Source organism: Pseudophryne corroboree, chromosome 2 (genome assembly GCF_028390025.1).
Source record: "Pseudophryne corroboree isolate aPseCor3 chromosome 2, aPseCor3.hap2, whole genome shotgun sequence".
Classification (NCBI taxonomy): domain Eukaryota; kingdom Metazoa; phylum Chordata; class Amphibia; order Anura; family Myobatrachidae; genus Pseudophryne; species Pseudophryne corroboree.
Genome location: NC_086445.1, coordinates 684,107,483 through 684,124,607, shown reverse-complemented (window position 1 = coordinate 684,124,607; position 17,125 = coordinate 684,107,483). Strand labels below are relative to the sequence as shown.

The 17,125-nt window shown below is 46.3% G+C and overlaps 1 protein-coding gene across 1 annotated transcript in view; it reads left to right on the top strand.

Annotated features, from left to right (window-relative positions):
• Window positions 1-1,950, top strand: part of EIF2D (eukaryotic translation initiation factor 2D) — a 118,678-nt gene extending 116,728 nt beyond the window's left edge. Inside the window, exons 14-15 of the mRNA XM_063955170.1 lie at window positions 150-324; window positions 1,467-1,950. Coding sequence (XP_063811240.1) covers window positions 150-324; window positions 1,467-1,537 — 246 coding nt within the window. The 3' untranslated portion in view covers window positions 1,538-1,950. The remainder of the gene's footprint in view (window positions 1-149; window positions 325-1,466) is intronic.
• Window positions 1,951-17,125: the final 15,175 nt, after the last annotated feature.

Genomic DNA, 17,125 nt, shown 5'->3' with positions numbered 1-17,125 from the left:
TGTGTGCCCTGCTTAACAATGTAGCATTTGACATGTTGTGACATTCTGTGAAATAAGTTTGCTTCATAGTTAGATCATTATCTCCATTATATTGTAACTTATTTCTATATGTGGAAGTAGACTTGCTGAGTGTCTTGTATACATTGCAGATCACTATGATTAAGAACCTGGAGCTGTATGGCCTAGATCCTACTTTGGTTGCCAGTTTATTGCAACAAAGAGTTCAGGCCAGCGCCACCCTTATAGTCCTCCCTGGAACGAAGGACCGAGTTCAGGTGCAAATTCAGGGCAACCAGGTGTCACAGACTGGCAAATTGCTGATAGGTAATTATAATGCAAATAATGTTCACTGTGACCATAAGGATTATGTTTTCTGGACAGTGTGTATGTATAAATATGCTGTATATCTACATAATTTCATAAGGTCTGTCCTGTCTCCTCAGAAGCATTCCTGTGTTATTTTATAAGCAGCTTTCCTTTATTGTATATACAAGTTTATTGTGGCTAGGAATCTTGCATCTGCAGTAGTTTCCTTTGCCTGCTTGCAGATACTGTATGTATAATGTCACTGCCAAATGTATTATCCTGCGAATGTCTAGTCCTTGTAGCCCCGTGTCTCTGTCATACCTCTACTGCTCTACTGTGGTGTTGTTGTTGTTGTTGTTGTTGACTAGCTGTACAGATACCAAAATAAAAACATGACCACTTTACATTTTGTGGCTAAATTGCCAAAATCTTGCCACTTGCTGCAATTCTCAGGCTGTTGATCTATTGGAGCCATTATTTATTTTGTTTTCACTACACTCTTCCATACTAATTCTGTAGTACTTCACAAACCATATGTGACATGCTAGTTATTTATTCCATATGTTTTATTTTGTCATTGTTTCACCTATATTCAACATTTATTTTGGCGTTGGCAGTTTATGAAGGAAAGACCAGGAAATCACATTTCCTTGTTGTTCAGCCATTTAAGTGATACTGGTGTAGTTTTCACATTTGACAAATTGTGTTATTTGGCAGACTGAGTGAATGAATGGATCGCAAAGAACCCATGAAATTTGTGATCCACACACAGGTCAATGTCAACAGGATTTATTTGTCACTTGATAGTTGCATTATTAAAGGCATTCATTGTCATCTTTGGTAATTGTCAGTTTGATGAAGAAAACAACAGACACAGTATATAGCTGAAATAAATCTGCATGTTAATTTGTGCTTATATAGTTAAACAACGGCTTATAATTCATGGACCTCTAATAATAAAAATACATGATCTATGAATTAGAAAATGAGGCCAGTAAGTGGTATTCCTTAAAAAAAAATAATCTTAGAATAAAATAAAGGATTGTACTTGCTGCATTAAAATAAAAAAGTAAAAATCATGGCAAGTAGAATGTTGTCATCTTGATAATGTTGGTGTTCTTAAGATGGTTATGTCCTCAAAATTACAATTTGTTTTGCAGAATATTTTAAGATCCCCCGGAAGTATGTGAGCGGCTTAGACTTGGCAGCGAAACCCAGCAAGAAGAAATGACACACCTGTACCCATCAATACACATGGGTCTATCCAGACTAGTATAGTAACAAATCTCTGCGAAGTAAACCCATCAACTATATCATAGTCTCATATGGCCCTTTACAGAGATTATTTTTTGAGGCTTTGTGACTGCAGCACAATGGTATACATTCACAAGGAAAGGAAAAAGTATAAATTATGGAAGGAAATGTAACACAGACAACTCCACATGTTAATTTTAATAATCCCGAAAAAGGTAAAACAGACTGTGGTTTTAGAATTGATTACAAGACAAACTACATTATTTCCAACTAGAATAATTAGATTTTTCACTGCCAGGCATTTTTATTTTATTTTTTTAAACTAGCTAAATATTAAAACCAAATATATGTGAAAAAAAGTGTCAATAATAAAAGTATTATATGGGTCTATTTTTCATTGTCAATGGTGCATCTAATTACTCTAATGGATATTCTGTGAGAAATGATATCTCATAAATTGACCTATCCTCCACATTCCTGCATATATAAATGCAGGAATATATGTCCAGGTCACAGTAAAATGAGGTAGATTCTTTACATTTATTAGTTCTTGATGGTGCAGTGTTTACGCAGACCATTTGATATAACACTAATGACTGAGCATACTGTTATATCAATCTCCATCAATCCATTAATTTATATTGCAGTCAATATCTGGTAATAATTCTAAAGTAGCCAATTATTAAATACAGGTTGAGTATCCCATATCCAAATATTCCGAAATACGGAATATTCCGAAATACGGACTATTTTGAGTGAGAGTGAGATAGTGAAACCTTTGTTTCTCTTTCATCCACTAGGGGACACTGGAGTCCTATACAGTAGGGGTGTGAAGCCTTGAACCGGAGGTGTGGCACAATCTAAAAATTAGCATTGTCTGCACAGCTGGCTCCTCCCCCTTCACATCCCTCCTCCCCCAGTTTGAAAAATTGTGCTTGAGGTGAAGCACGTGGGAGCACTGAGCTCCTGACAAAAGATACTAAAAGGGGCTGCGTAACCCTAATAAAAGGGGGACAAGGCTGCCTAATATCAGAGAGACAACGATCCCTATTGAAGGGACCTGCCTCTCTCCACAGGAGATCCTCCAAGACTTCTAACAGTGAGTACTGGTAGAAGGAAGAGTTAGGGTCCTTCATGTATTTTTATTTATTTTTATTTATTTTTATAGTGAGCAGGGAGAGACCTTCCTTAAAAAAACTAAAAAAAAAAAAAAAAACTAAAATATCACTGAGATCCTGTAATTGATCTCTGTTGTATGCTGCCTCCTGTAATATATCACTGTACAAGAGCTGCCCCCTGTAATAGCTCAATGTAATGCTGCCTCCGGTATATATAGCCCCTCACATTGCAGTTACAGCGGCGGGTGCAGAGTGCGGCGCGGGACTTGGACTTTCCTCCCTGTGAGCAGGGAGGGACGGCAGAGCGGCGCGCTGCACAGCGAGAGAGCTGACAGCCGAAGTGGAGCTCAGGCGCCGCTGCGGGAAGCTGTCCAGGCGCGCGCCGGCCAGCGGGTCCGGAGCGCGCCAAAATAGTGTCCGCACAGAGCGCCAGAGAGTGGACTCGGCGCGCGCCGGCCAGCGGAAGGGGGCTAGTATAAAAGTTCATCCGAGGCGGCAGCAAGTGGAACTCATATAGCCTAATGGCTAGGATTCCTTGACAGCAGCATATATTTTCAAAAGTCTTGCAAGACATCAGTGAGGGCCATGTTTAATGATTATGGCGCCAGGCTGAGGTAATGGGTGGGTCCTCCCCTCACCCCAGTAGATACATAGGGGAAGTTGTTTAAGAAAGAATTAGCTCCCCCTGCTGCACTGCCTGCATAGTGCATAGTATAAGATAGCAGGGAGATCGTTAGGTAACTGCTCCCTCTGCTGGTGGATAATATATATACAGATGAGGATCTCCTGAAAAGTAATCAACTTTACAATTTATATTTTCAAGGGACTTCTGTTTCAAAGATCCTGCAGAAAATACACGGAAGCAAGCGAATACCAACTCTAACATCGTAGCTGATTACAGTTGGGGTGTGAGAATTGCGAGTCGGCTGGTGTTTTAATTTTTTTTTTTCTTTAATTTTTTATTATTGTTAATTAAAGTAAAGTTATTGACCTGCTCCTTTTATATACGAAAAGGACAGGTAATTCCAGCCGGATCCAATACCTTCGCTTCCATCATCTCCCAGTCTTTCTCTTCCTAGTTTAAAGGGTGAAAGCGCGGCGGGCTACCCTGGTACAGGGTTTTCAAAACAACATGTCTAAGGCAGCCAAGACCTCCATGACCTGTCTTGTTTGTACGAAATGTAACAAGAAGAGCACGCGGGTTGGCAGCTCCGGGGTGTGCGACTCCTGCTTAAACAAGGACGCTCCACCTGGGAGCAGTGCTCTGGCCAAGGTATGGGAAGACAACCTTGCTAATAGAATCTCCATGGAGATGGCTGAGTCGCGCAAGCAACAATCAGAATGGGCTGCGGGATTCTCAAAGACGATGGAGGAATTTCTCATCGGGTTAACGCCGCCCGCACCCGCAGAAACGAGTGTGCGCAAAGCGGTTAAAAGAACTCTCCCTATGATACAAGAATCAGAGGAGGAAGAGGGTTTTCTTCCTGATACGGAGGAAGGTGAGTTAATTGAAACTAACCTAGACGCCGACTTTCCAGAGGAGGACTCGGCAATCTCAGGTCTAGACTCCTTAATTGACGCGGTAAAAGAGATCCTAAGTTTTAAGGACAAGCAAATACGGGAGCCGGAGGATTTAGATTTGTTCGAATCCCAGAAGCCGCGTTCAGCAGTGTTTCCTATTCCTAAATCCCTCCAATCTCAGATAGAGGAGGCTTGGAAACAACCTGACAAACGGTTTCAATTTCCGAAACGGTTTCAAGTAACTTATCCCCTACCTAAGGGTGTAATGGACAAGTGGGAGACTCCGCCGGTAGTGGATGCTTCCCTAGGAAGGTTGTCAAAAAAGACAATTTTACCAATTCCTAACGTAACTACTTTAAAGGATGCGTCAGACCGTAAAGTTGATACTGCGTTAAAGTCAATTTTTGTTGCAGCTGGTGCAGCGCAGAGACCTGCGATCATCTGTGCTTGGGTCAACAAGGCCATGGGTGCATGGTCCGGGCGTATTGTACAAGCTATTGAGGAGGAAAATAGCTTAGAAGAGATTACCCAACTGGCAGAACACATTCGAGAATCTGCATCGTACTTGTGTCAAGCTTCTAAGGATATTAGCAGAATAGCATCGCGCATATCTGCATCGGCCATATCGGCTAGAAGGATTTTATGGCTCAGAGAATGGCAGGGAGACTCTGAGACCAAGAAGGCGGTAGAATCCATCCCCTTTGGGGGTGAAATGCTGTTCGGACCAGAATTAGACAAGTGGATTTCGCAGGCTACAGCGGGGAAGTCCACTTTTCTGCCTACTCCGTATACGAGAACCGCTCCACAAACTAGGAGAGGTTATTCGGGACCAGCATTTACTTCATTTAGATCTCAGTCCTTTCGAGCCAGAGGAAGGGGTTTCGGTACACAAGCACGTGGGGGCAGAGGTAGAGGCCGCTCACAAGCAACAACCAGAAAGCAGGATAAACCCGCTGACAAGACCGTGGCAAGACGGCCTCCCAGCTCACCTGGGGTCCCCTTTGGTGGGCGGCCGACTGGAAGGTTTTCAGGACATCTGGGCCAAAACCTCACCAGAACTTTGGGTGAGCAACTTGATATCTCAGGGATACACACTGGAATTTCAACATAGGCCTCACAGTCAGTTTTTTACAACAGGATTGCCTCGCTGCCCTCAGAAGGCAAGGGCACTACGGGCAGCAATTCTCAAATTGCTACAAGCAGAGGTCATTATTCCGGTTCCCGCTTCTCAGAGAGGAACGGGGTTCTATTCCAGTCTTTTTGTCGTGCCAAAGCCAGACGGGACGGTCAGACCAATACTCAATTTAAAAGTTTTCAACCAGTTTTTAAGAGTCTACAGATTCAAGATGGAATCAATCCAATCAGTCATTGCAGGCTTAGAACAGGGCGAGTTCATGGTATCCATGGACATAAAGGATGCATATCTGCATATTCCAATCTGGAGTCCTTACCAGGCTTACTTAAGGTTCGCATTGGTGGCGGATCACTACCAATACCGGGCATTGCCGTTCGGCCTAGCATCAGCCCCACGAATTTTCACAAAGATCATGGCGATCATGGTTGCAGGACTGAGACTGTTGGGGGTCACGATTATACCTTATCTGGACGATTTATTGATAAAGGCTCCATCTCAGAATCGACTGCTCAAGGATGTTCAGACATCCCATCAATTCCTAATTCAACATGGATGGATTATCAATTTCCAAAAGTCCAACCTCATACCGACTCAACGGATTCAATTCCTCGGTCTCATCTTGGACACGGTCCTATTACGGGTGTTCCTGCCAGAGAACAAGATCCAGGACCTACAGAGATTAGTGGCTCAGGTACTGAGGACGCAAACCGTTTCTCTGCACCTCTGTGTGCAACTTCTCGGGAAGATGGTGGCGTCGTTCGAAGCTCTCCAGTACGGCAGACTTCATTCACGACCATTCCAAATGAACCTTATTACTCAGGGAGCAGGCTCGCACTGGCTTCTACATCGGAGAATCCGACTTCACCCACAGGTACGGGTCTCCCTGATATGGTGGTCGTTACACAAGAACCTTGCAGCCGAAAAAAAATGCGGCATTTGGGATTGGAGGATCCTGACGACGGATGCCAGTCTCAGAGGTTGGGGAGCCATCCTAAACGACCATCAGTTTCAAGGACGGTGGACCCTACAGGAGAGCAAACTACCCATAAATATCCTCGAACTAAGGGCAGTTTACAATGCACTTCTCTTAGCAGAAGACCTGGTCGTGAATCAACACATCAGGATTCAGTCAGACAATGTCACGACGACGGCTTACATAAACCGGCAAGGAGGAACAAAGAGCAGGATGGCGTTAAAGGAAGCCACAAAGATCTTGTTGTGGGCGGAAAAAAGAGACATAATTCTCTCGGCAGTGGTCATTCCAGGTGTGGAGAACTGGAAAGCAGATTACCTCAGTCGTCAGGACATGCACCCGGGAGAGTGGTGCCTTCACCCACAGATTTTCAACATGATTGTGAGAAGATGGGGTCTACCTCAGGTGGACCTAATGGCGTCTCGGCAAAACCATCAGCTGCCCAGATATGTGTCAAGGACGCGAGATCCAGCAGCAGAAGGAGTGGACGCATTAACACTCCCTTGGTGTTACAGGATGGTTTACATATTTCCACCATTCCCACTCATACCCAGGGTTCTGAAAAGGGTAAAGCGGGAACGAGTGTGGGCCATTCTAATCGCACCAGATTGACCCCGCAGGAGTTGGTACTCCGACCTGAGAGGATTATTTGCGGAAGATCCTTGGAGGTTACCTCAGAGAGAGGACCTGCTATCTCAGGGACCATTCCTACACCCCGACCTGAACAGGCTGCGTTTGACGGCGTGGCTATTGAAACCCGGATCTTAAGAAACGGAGGGATTCCACGAACGGCCATCCCTACGATGATTGCCGCAAGAAAAACGGTCACAGCCAGGCACTACTACAGGATTTGGAGACGGTACATGGCTTGGTGTCAGCAGCGGGGATGGAATTCAACGAACTTCCATTTATCTCGACTTCTACTTTTCCTTCAGGCTGGTCTAGAGGGAGGCCTCAGACTGGGCTCTCTGAAGGTTCAGATTTCGGCTCTCTCCATCCTTTTTCAACAGCGGTTAGCATCCTTGCCAGAGATTCAAACCTTTTTACAGGGGGTTCTGAGGATTCAACCCCCTTTTCGTCCTCCCACGGCACCATGGGACTTAAATTTGGTGTTAGAATATTTGAAGTCACCGACTTTTGAGCCATTGACAAGAACAGACCTGAAATATCTCTCTTGGAAGGTTACGTTATTACTTGCCTTGGCTTCGGCTAGGCGAGTTTCTGAGTTGGCAGCCTTATCCTGTAAGAGTCCTTTCTTAGTTTTTCATGAGGATAGGGCGGAACTCCGTACAAGGGCGGACTTCCTTCCGAAGGTGGTTTCGGGGTTTCATGTAAACCAGCCAATAGTGGTTCCATCTTTCCAGGGTCTCACAGATGAGGACGTGTCCTTGGATGTTGTCCGAGCTTTAAGGGTATACGTACAAGTTACGTCGTCCTTCAGAAAGTCGGACCATTTGTTTGTCCTTTATGATGGGCCAAACAAGGGTTGGCCAGCATCTAAGCAGTCTTTGGCTAGATGGATTAGACTTACCATTCGGCAAGCTTATGTTTCCTGTGGTAAACAGGTTCCGGGTCAGACGGGTGCTCATACTACCCGTTCAGTGGGTGCCTCGTGGGCGGCTGCCAGGGGTGCTTCCATACTCAACTTTGCAGGGCGGCGACGTGGTCTTCAGCCCACACGTTCGCGAAATTTTACAAGTTTGATACTTTTGCGTCCAGAGAATCTAAGTTCGGACGTTTAGTTTTGCAGGGCACCGACAGCACTCCCACCCTGGGGGTAAACTTTAGGACGTCCCCTACTGTATAGGACTCCAGTGTCCCCTAGTGGATGAAAGAGAAAAGAGGATTTTGGTACTTACCGATAAATCCATTTCTCTGAATCCTCTAGGGGACACTGGACGCCCGCCTCGGTGCTGTCAACCTGCTGTGTTCTAAGTTCTTGTTTTAAAACAGTTCGTATAAACAGCGTTCCTTTTTTTCGGTTGAGTTCTTGGCCGCTGTTTGATATGTTGTACGGTTCGGTTCCTCGCCATGTGCTATAGTGTCATATCCTATTCTCTCAGTCAAATTTTTCAAACTGAGGGAGGAGGGATGTGAAGGGGGAGGAGCCGGCTGTGCAGACAATGCTAATTTTAGATTGTGCCACACCTCCGGTTCAAGGCTTCACACCCCTACTGTATAGGACTCCAGTGTCCCCTAGAGGATTCAGAGAAATGGATTTATCGGTAAGTACCAAAATCCTCTTTTTTTGATGGCTCAATGTACATAAACTTTGTTTAGTACACAAAGTTATTAAAAATATTGTATTAAATGACCTTCAGGCTGTGTGTATAAGGTGTATATGAAACATAAATGAATTGTGTGAATGTAGACACACTTTGTTTAATGCACAAAGTTATAAAAAATATTGGCTAAAATTACCCTCAGGCTGTGTGTATAAGGTGTATATGATACATAAATGCATTCTGTGCTTAGATTTAGGTCCTATCACCATGATATCTCATTATGGTATGCAATTATTCCAAAATACGGAAAAATCCCATATCCAAAATACCTCTGGTCCCAAGCATTTTGGATAAGGGATACTCAACCTGTATAACTGCAATGGCTTGTAAAGTCTAGCAATGATCTACACTAAAAGGCCCTACACACTGGGCGATAATCCTCAAAGATATGAACGATCTCGTTCATTAATGAACGAGATACCGTTCATATCTTTGGGTGTGGAGGCACCAGCGAGTAACAATGCGCGGCCCCGCGCTCGTTCATCGCTGGTGCCCCGTCGCTTATGCATGCAGGCCGATATGGACGATCTTGTCCATATTTGCCTGCACTTCTATGGTGACGGGGGCAGTGAAGAAACTTCACAGCCCCCTGCCGCCAGGTCGGCCGTCGGCCGTATCCGCCATCGGGCAGCTCGGCAGCGGATCGCTCAATGTGTAGGGCCCTTTAGGTGCCTTTATTAGAAACACCTGCATCCCTGCACGTTAATGGTAATATGTAATCAGTCGTTAATGTGGCAATAACTTTATGAACAAAAGCATACAGAGATAGTCAAGAGATTTAGTTGTTATTCCAACCAAACTCCAGAATGGGGAAGAAATCTGATCTAAGGGGGTAATTCAAACTCGATCGTAGTAGCAAATTTGTTAGCAGTTGGGCAAAATCATGTGCACTGCAGAGGGAGGGGGGGGGGGGCAGATATAACATGTGCAGAGAGAGTTAGATTTGGGTGGAATGTGTTCAAACTGAAATCTAAATTGCAGTGTAAAAATAAAGCAGCCAGTATTTACCCTGCACAGAAACAAAATAAACTACCAAAATCTAACTCTCTCTGCACATGTTATATCTGCCACACCTGCAGTGCACATGGTTTTACCCACCTGCTAACAAATTTGCTGCTCCAATCAGGTCTGAATTACCCCCTAAGTGGCTTTGTACGTGGAGTGATTGTTGGTGCCAAACTAGGTATTTTGAGTTTCTCAGAAAATGTTGATCTCCTACGACTAGGCACAACAGTCTCTAGAGATTACAAGACAAAAAAAAACGCAGTGCGCAGCATAGTAGACCAGCCAAGGACCAAAATTGTGACTTTTACCTGCATGGAATGTTAATAGCCCGCAACCATACTAAATCAATCAGCCCTTACCGCTGTGCTGCTGGAGCCTTGCAGGGGGCTGCTCACTGGCGCTGAATCCCCTGGACGTCCTAGCATCCTGTGGCCTCTGTCAGGAGAGCGGGATGGACGATCTGAGAGGCGGGAGACGCCGGAAGTAATGCGCGCTAGGAGCGACGGCTGGTGCCGTACACCAGAGGCTGTGGCACTGTGAAGGGTCCTGAAGCCGCGGTTGCTGCACAATTGACTGGGAGGACGCCAGACGCAGGTTTGCTGTGCTGGGAGGAAGAGTGAGTGCCCCCCGTTGTCTGGGGGCTGCCTGAGAACCGGAATGAATATTGCTGTGCATTGCAGCTGTTCCTGCACAGCTTCAGAGGTGCAGGTGTAGACACTGGGGTAAAATCCTGCCGGTCTGGGGTATAGTCGCTGGACACGCACTGAAAACCAGTTACCTGCGGTGTGAAATATCAGTTGGCATAAAGGCGGCCAGGTGCAATGTGTATATTGTTTCTGAAGTGCTCAGCACTTAGTATGTTTCCTGGCTCCCAGGCTTAACGAGATTTTCCACCACTTTCGAGCAAGTTGCACTATAATATAGCAGACCAGTATGGGGAGAGCTGGCAACAGTGTATATTCCGTGAGTGCTGGGAATTGGTCTCTAATGCGACTTTATTTTTATTTTCTAAATTTCTCCTTCATCCACTAGGGGCCACTGGAGTGTAGTTACAATGGGGAGATAGTAGGTGGTATTGGTAGCTGGCACTTTAAAAATTCTCACACTGTGGCTAGCTCCTCCCCTACTATCTCCCCTCCAAGCCAGTCTTAGTTTAGTGCCCGAGGTAGCTGGTTCACTTGGGTTTAGCTGAAGAATTTTCTTCTTTTTTCTTTATTATTTTATTTTTCTTACACACACTCACAGACTGGCAGCTCTGCCACTGCCAGTCTGCACCGTGGGAGCTGCCGGCGGGGTCCCATCGCAGCTGCGTGCGGCTAGGGATGGGCCCCGGCTGAGGGAGACACTGAGCTCTCCTGAGTTGGCGGACACCGCTGCGTGCGGCGCGTGTCGCGGCCACTCCATCCAGCAGAAGATTCCGGCAGCATGGCAGCGGCGTGCGGCGTGTGTCGGGACCACTACATCAGAAGATTCCGGCCGGACACCGCTGCGTGCGGCGCGTGTCAGGGCCACGCCATCAAAAGGACGGTGAGTACAATCTCCCCCCCTCCAGACTGATGTGTGATTTTACACTTAAATGTGATGGTTTTTTACTGTGTGTGTCCTGTATAACAACCAGTGTTTGAACAGAGTACAGAAAGGAGCTGTGGCTCATCTAGTAAATTCAGGGACCCACAGCATAGAAAGTACCAGTACCACTGAAGTCTGGGTTCAAATCTTAAACACATAGTGTAATCTTGGCGCCATTATGAGGGGGGCGGAGCTTCAGCCCGCTCTGTAAGCGGGCTCAGCGCTCTTCTATCCCCGGCTGCAGCAGAAGGCAGCCGGGTGATACATTTACACTACCCAAACGCAGCTCAGCCGGGTAATACAGGCGCCGGAGTAGCTGAATTTTAGATTTAAAAGTGGCGCCGGAGCAGAGGGGCGGAGCTAAGTCCCGCTCCGTCCGGCGGGCTCAGAATCAGCTGCATACAGATGGCCGGGGGGGTTACACACCGCTCCCCGGCCACAGCATATATGACAATATACATTCTCCCCGGCAGGGCCGGGGGTTATATTTGCCCGCAAGGCGGCCGGGGGATGCCTTTGCACGAGGCAGGGGGGGCGGAGCTAACTCCCGCTCTGTACGGCGGGCTCTCTCCGCTCCCCGCGCCGCTGCAGCACGCCGCTCCAGTGTGTGTCTCACACTGAAGACCCATTCCTCTCCTGGCTGTGCAGGGAGGATTTCTTTACAGATAACCCGCTTTACTCAGCGGGCTCCCAGGTCTCCCTGTCGCTAGGCAACAGACCCTGTCTCTGGGGTTTTTAACTTTTCGATACTTCAGGCTGCTGAAATATTGCTACATTCCTCCTGCAGTAGAGTCCTCTACCCAGCATTTCCCTACTTGCAAATCAGGGAACCTGCTCTATTACAGTAGCTGGGACTCAGCTCAATAATAATTAAAAGAATCTACTGTGCAGTATTTATTTACCTACGGTGTGTGTGTGTGTATATATACATATATAGTTATGTTTGTGCATGTATATATATAGATATATATATTTAAGTGCGTGTAGGTATGTATATAGATATATCCATAAAATACCAGATATAGGGGATAAAACAAAACTTCCGCAATGTTTTCTAATAACATCTTGCACATAACATTTTCCCCCATCTTTCTCACAGGCTGGTCACCATTTTGAAAAGCCAGCGGAACCTCCGAGAAACATCTGGTGCACCTTAATTAGCGGTACACTAAATACAGGGCGGGGTGTTGCCTTCCCTTTATTATTCCTTGGTGTCACTAGTTACTAATGCTATTTGTAATTGTGGAATGCGTGTAAGGCATCAGACAAATAGCGCTGCGGCTCAGTACGCTAGTAGCGGGTATCTGAACAGGGGTTTGAATCCAAACAAAACTTTAAGGGGAGCTCCTATAGCCTAGGGCTAAGACTCCTGTCCCGCAGCGCTACTGGTTCAGGTCTCCGCTGCTCCAGAAAGTTTATTTTAATCGTATCGGTCACTACACATTATAGTGCAGACCTTATGTAGGGCTCTGTTTATTTAACCCACATTTTCTCCTTTCGTTTGTCTCTCCTGGGATAGTCGAAGAATTCCCTCTTAGGTGTGAAGTATGCGGCGGAGCCATCTGCTTCGCCCTCCACGCACCTGCACACCCCTGTTTGATCAATGATGCAGGTAATGTCACTATTATCCAGACAATAGCTCATCAGGTAAGCCCTTGGACTTTGGTTTCCAAGGTCACAGGATCAAATCACAGCGGGACCAAACACACCTTTCCAAAAAGAAACTTTGCTAACATTCCATGCATTACTGATGTCTGTTTTCTGTGGATCTGAACCAGTGTCTCAGAATAGACAGGTACATAATACAGCAGTTCATCTGATACTGCAGGTAAAGGAGGAGGACACGTCAAGTCCATCAGGGTTCCACGCCATTGACGAAAATGACAGCGACTGGTCCAGTTTCGGATGAGCTGGGCAGGCTCCGGTAGGCGGCTGACAGACACGAATACACAATATCAGGTATCAAACAAGGTTTGTTTTCCTATCTTTTCCCCGCAGATGGCAGGAGATGGTATCAGAACCTCTCTAGGGTATACACCTCGGTGTATCGCCGGTCCATCAAGCCGCCGTTTTCCTGAGGCAACCTTGCTCAGGGATCCATCGACATATGCGGCAGCATGGTTCTACCGTGTCCGGAGCAGGTAGGTTGGGGAACAATTGTCCTCTAGGTTACAGGATGCTTCGCATCAGGATCAATTGATGCTTTGGTACAGGTCAGAATCACGATTCTGCTTTATGTTCCTTGGAGGTCTCCACGTCTACAGACTCGGACCCTGCATCTTCGCTTGGGCTGTCTTAACCCGACGACCTCTGGGGCTGCGACAGTGACAGGTAAACATGAAATCCTACGGGGCAGATGGTTCTGGGGAAGGAACTTTCTGCAGGATTTCTTGAACCAATGGAGGTAGGTCCACTTTGATTTCTCCTACTACTGCCCCAGCTCCAAGACAGACCTTTACTGGTCTTCCCTTTAGATTTTTCCGTGCCCTTTCAGGCTTTTGACTCCACACGGGTGATATCTTCGTCGCCAGGGGTTCTCAGGGTAAAAAGGCTGAAGCAGAGGTTCAACATCCTCGGTCCAGTCTGATTTTGTCATCCTATACACCCATTACACAGACTTTTCTACCACCTGCAGGGTCCCAGGGTAGGCGCAGGTCGATGGGAGAAGGCTTGGGCGGTTACAACCGTCTCAGGAGTCCCTCGGCATGGGTCGGCTGATTTACGATGACAAGAGAGTCATACTGCAGGCTGCGCTCCATAGGTTTCTAACCGCAAAGGGTGTTGATCCCTGTTTTTTCACATATCATTTGAATGAGGACAGTTCTCAGGCCTTTGTTTTCTTTTCACGTTCCGAAGCCAAGTGGCTCGGACAGGCCTATTCTGGCCTTACAATCCTTTTAGTCTGTGATTGCTAGTTTAAACAAGAAAGGGAGTTTTACGTGTCCCTTGTCTTCAGAGATTCCTGTTTACTGATTTCCGTTGGACAGGCTTTTCTCAGATTCCCCCTTAACAGGATTCTCATTTTCACTGTAAGTCCTTTACTCTTCTCTCTTCCGCTCCCACAGAGTTTAGGAAGATAACAGAATAACTCTTTTTCAAGGGCAGTGGGTGACGTTGGTTCCCTAATGGGACAATTTACTGCTACTATCCCACTCTGTACATTAGGTGGCTTCTGAATATCCGGAGGATCCACGAGCTTCTGATTCGACACAGATCCAATTTATGCTCCGCATAGACGTTTCTCAACACGGTCCGTCAGAGGATTTTTCATTCCTCGGCACCAGAGACTCTATTTCTTCAGTCAAGTTGCGACGCAATGAGTGGTCGCCTCCATTCCTCTCGGAGCGGGGGACAACAATCTTGTTTCAAGATCAAGCCACCAGGTCAGACTCCTGGGTGAGGGAACATGCCCCGGAGTTTTGTCAGCTGGTCCGCTGTGGGCGGAGATTTCGGATCGACCTCAGGGCGTTCTGACTGACTCTTTAACCCTTTATTACTCTCGGACGGCAGTAGCCGTGGAGGCCCTCAGGGCTCCGGGGAGTTTTCTGGTTATTCTATCCTGCCTCCTTTTCTATTTCTACTTCATGTTCAGTAACACAGGAGGGGATTATGCGTGCTAGTCCTCTCGGTGGCGCTGGTTGGGCCACGCATGACTTGAAGATACAGATACGCCTGTTGTCAGTAGAGGAGCCTTGGCTCCTACCTCGACTGGACTGTCTACTTCAACAGGCTCCTTTTTTCTCCTTGTTCAATTTTACACTGGTTTCGGTTACCCGTGTGACTGTTCACGAGACCTCAGAAGGGAGGAGTTCCCTAGTTCGGTTAGGCCTACTGGGCTCCGATTTCAGAAGTCTATTACCTCTTCTCGCTTTTGCCACTTTGGGAAAACTTTATGGGACATAATGAAGATAAAAGGGGTTTTTCCCCCTTCTTCCAGTTACCATTCATCTTTGGTTTCTCTGGGAGGTTTTTTGCTCCGCTGCGCTTCAAACCACACTGACCGGAATTTTAGGTCTCTGCCTTTTTCGCTTTTCTTCCAAATGATATTAGCCTAGCGGCCGTAAGTTCGGCCTCTTGTTCAGGGAGTACTCTATTGGCAACTCCCCGGGCTGTGCTTCGGCCTCAGCGGTCGTTTCTTCCAGAGGGGATGTCCATTTTTCATATAAATCTGACACTAGTGGTTGTCAATCCTCTCTGAATGTTGTCAGGGCTCGTCAACTCTCTCTACAGAGGTCTCAGGCTATTCGATGAAGTGTTTTTCTTCTTTGCTCTGGACGATGCTCCCGTACTAAATAGCCGGGGTCCCAGCATATGCTGGACAGTTGGATACATCTGATCATCAGACAGTCTTCTTGGCGGTTACTAGGGAGCCTCCGTTTTCCATTTCAGCGCGCTTTACGCGCATTGTAAGACCTTCGTGGGCAGCCGCCCGCGGGGTCTCCATGAATATTTTGTCGGGCGGCTACTTGGTCAAACCGACATTCGTTTTGTCAAATTCTACAAGTTTGACACTTTTACGGCCTCTGCATCACTGTTTGGCCGAGCAGTTTTTACAGGACTCTCAGCGCTTTCCCACCCGTTTTTTGGGAGCTCTGGGATTGTAACTACACTCCAGTGGCCCCTAGTGGATGAAGGAGAAATCAGGATTTTGGTACTTACCGATAAATCCCTTTCTCCGATTCCACAGGGGCCACTGGACGCCCGCCCAGCGCTGTTTCTCCTGATTTTTGTTTGATTAACGATTGCAGATCACCATATGACTGCTTGTTGGGTTCAGGCTAGCCTGGTTTTTGTCAGGTTCTGTTCCAGGTTTAGTTTGTGTTCGCCTGGTTTACAGGGCGTCGTTAACCTCCTCTACCTTACGGTTTGTTTATTACAGCTCTCCTCGGGCACAGTTTAACGTAGACTGGCTTGGAGGGGAGATAGTAGGGGAGGAGCTAGCCACAGTGTGAGAATTTTTAAAGTGCCAGCTACCAATACCACCTACTATCTCCCCATTGTAACTACACTCCAGTGGCCCCTGTGGAATCGGAGAAAGGGATTTATCGGTAAGTACCAAAATCCTGATTTTTCCTTTTGTTACAGTCGTAGTGCAAAATTGTGGCTTGAAAAGTTGAGAGTTGGCTACTTTGCTATTGATGGTGCTATGTGTAAACATCATCTTGAACCAGATATTGTAATATATTGCAAATACTGCCTCAAGACATTACCATTCGATATCACTAAAGTGTTCCCACGTGTTAATAATTTGTCAATAATAAAATGGGGAAAACAGGAGCTGCAGCCGCAAAGCTGGAGAAATATGCAAGATCATCTCAGCCTCCCTCACGAGGTGCATCAAACCCCTCTTCTCCAAAACCTGATTTAACATCAGAAGGCGGTAATAATTCCATCTCTACTCAACAAATCCTTCAAGCTATAACGGCCTCTGAACAAAGGGTTACAGATAAAATTGGCCAGGTACAGGTAGATGTTTTCCTGCTTCATCAAGATTTACAAAACATAAAGGAAAGAGTGGGAGAAATGGAAGGGCACATCTCCAATTTAGAGGCAGGATCTATACCCTTGAGAAGCAAAGTTGAGGGATTGGTATCCCAGGTGACAGCTATACAGGCCAAACTATCAGACATGGAGGGGCGACTCAGATGTAGTAATAATAATATACGTATTGTTGGACTTCCCGAGAGAGTAGATGGGTCAACGCCTGAAAAATTTCTGGAAGGCTGGCTAATTCATTTATTTACACATGAGGCTTTTAGTTGTCATTTTTCAGTGCATAGACTACCAGCAAGGCCTCCGGTGCCTGGGGGCCCCTATGAGAACACTCATTGCTCATATACTTCATTATAGGAACAGAGATCCCATCCTTCGATTAGCACGTACCAAAGGCACAATACAGTTTAAAAATCATTTAGTGTCTTTTTTTTCCAGATTTTGCACAAGAAGTGCAAAAAATAGT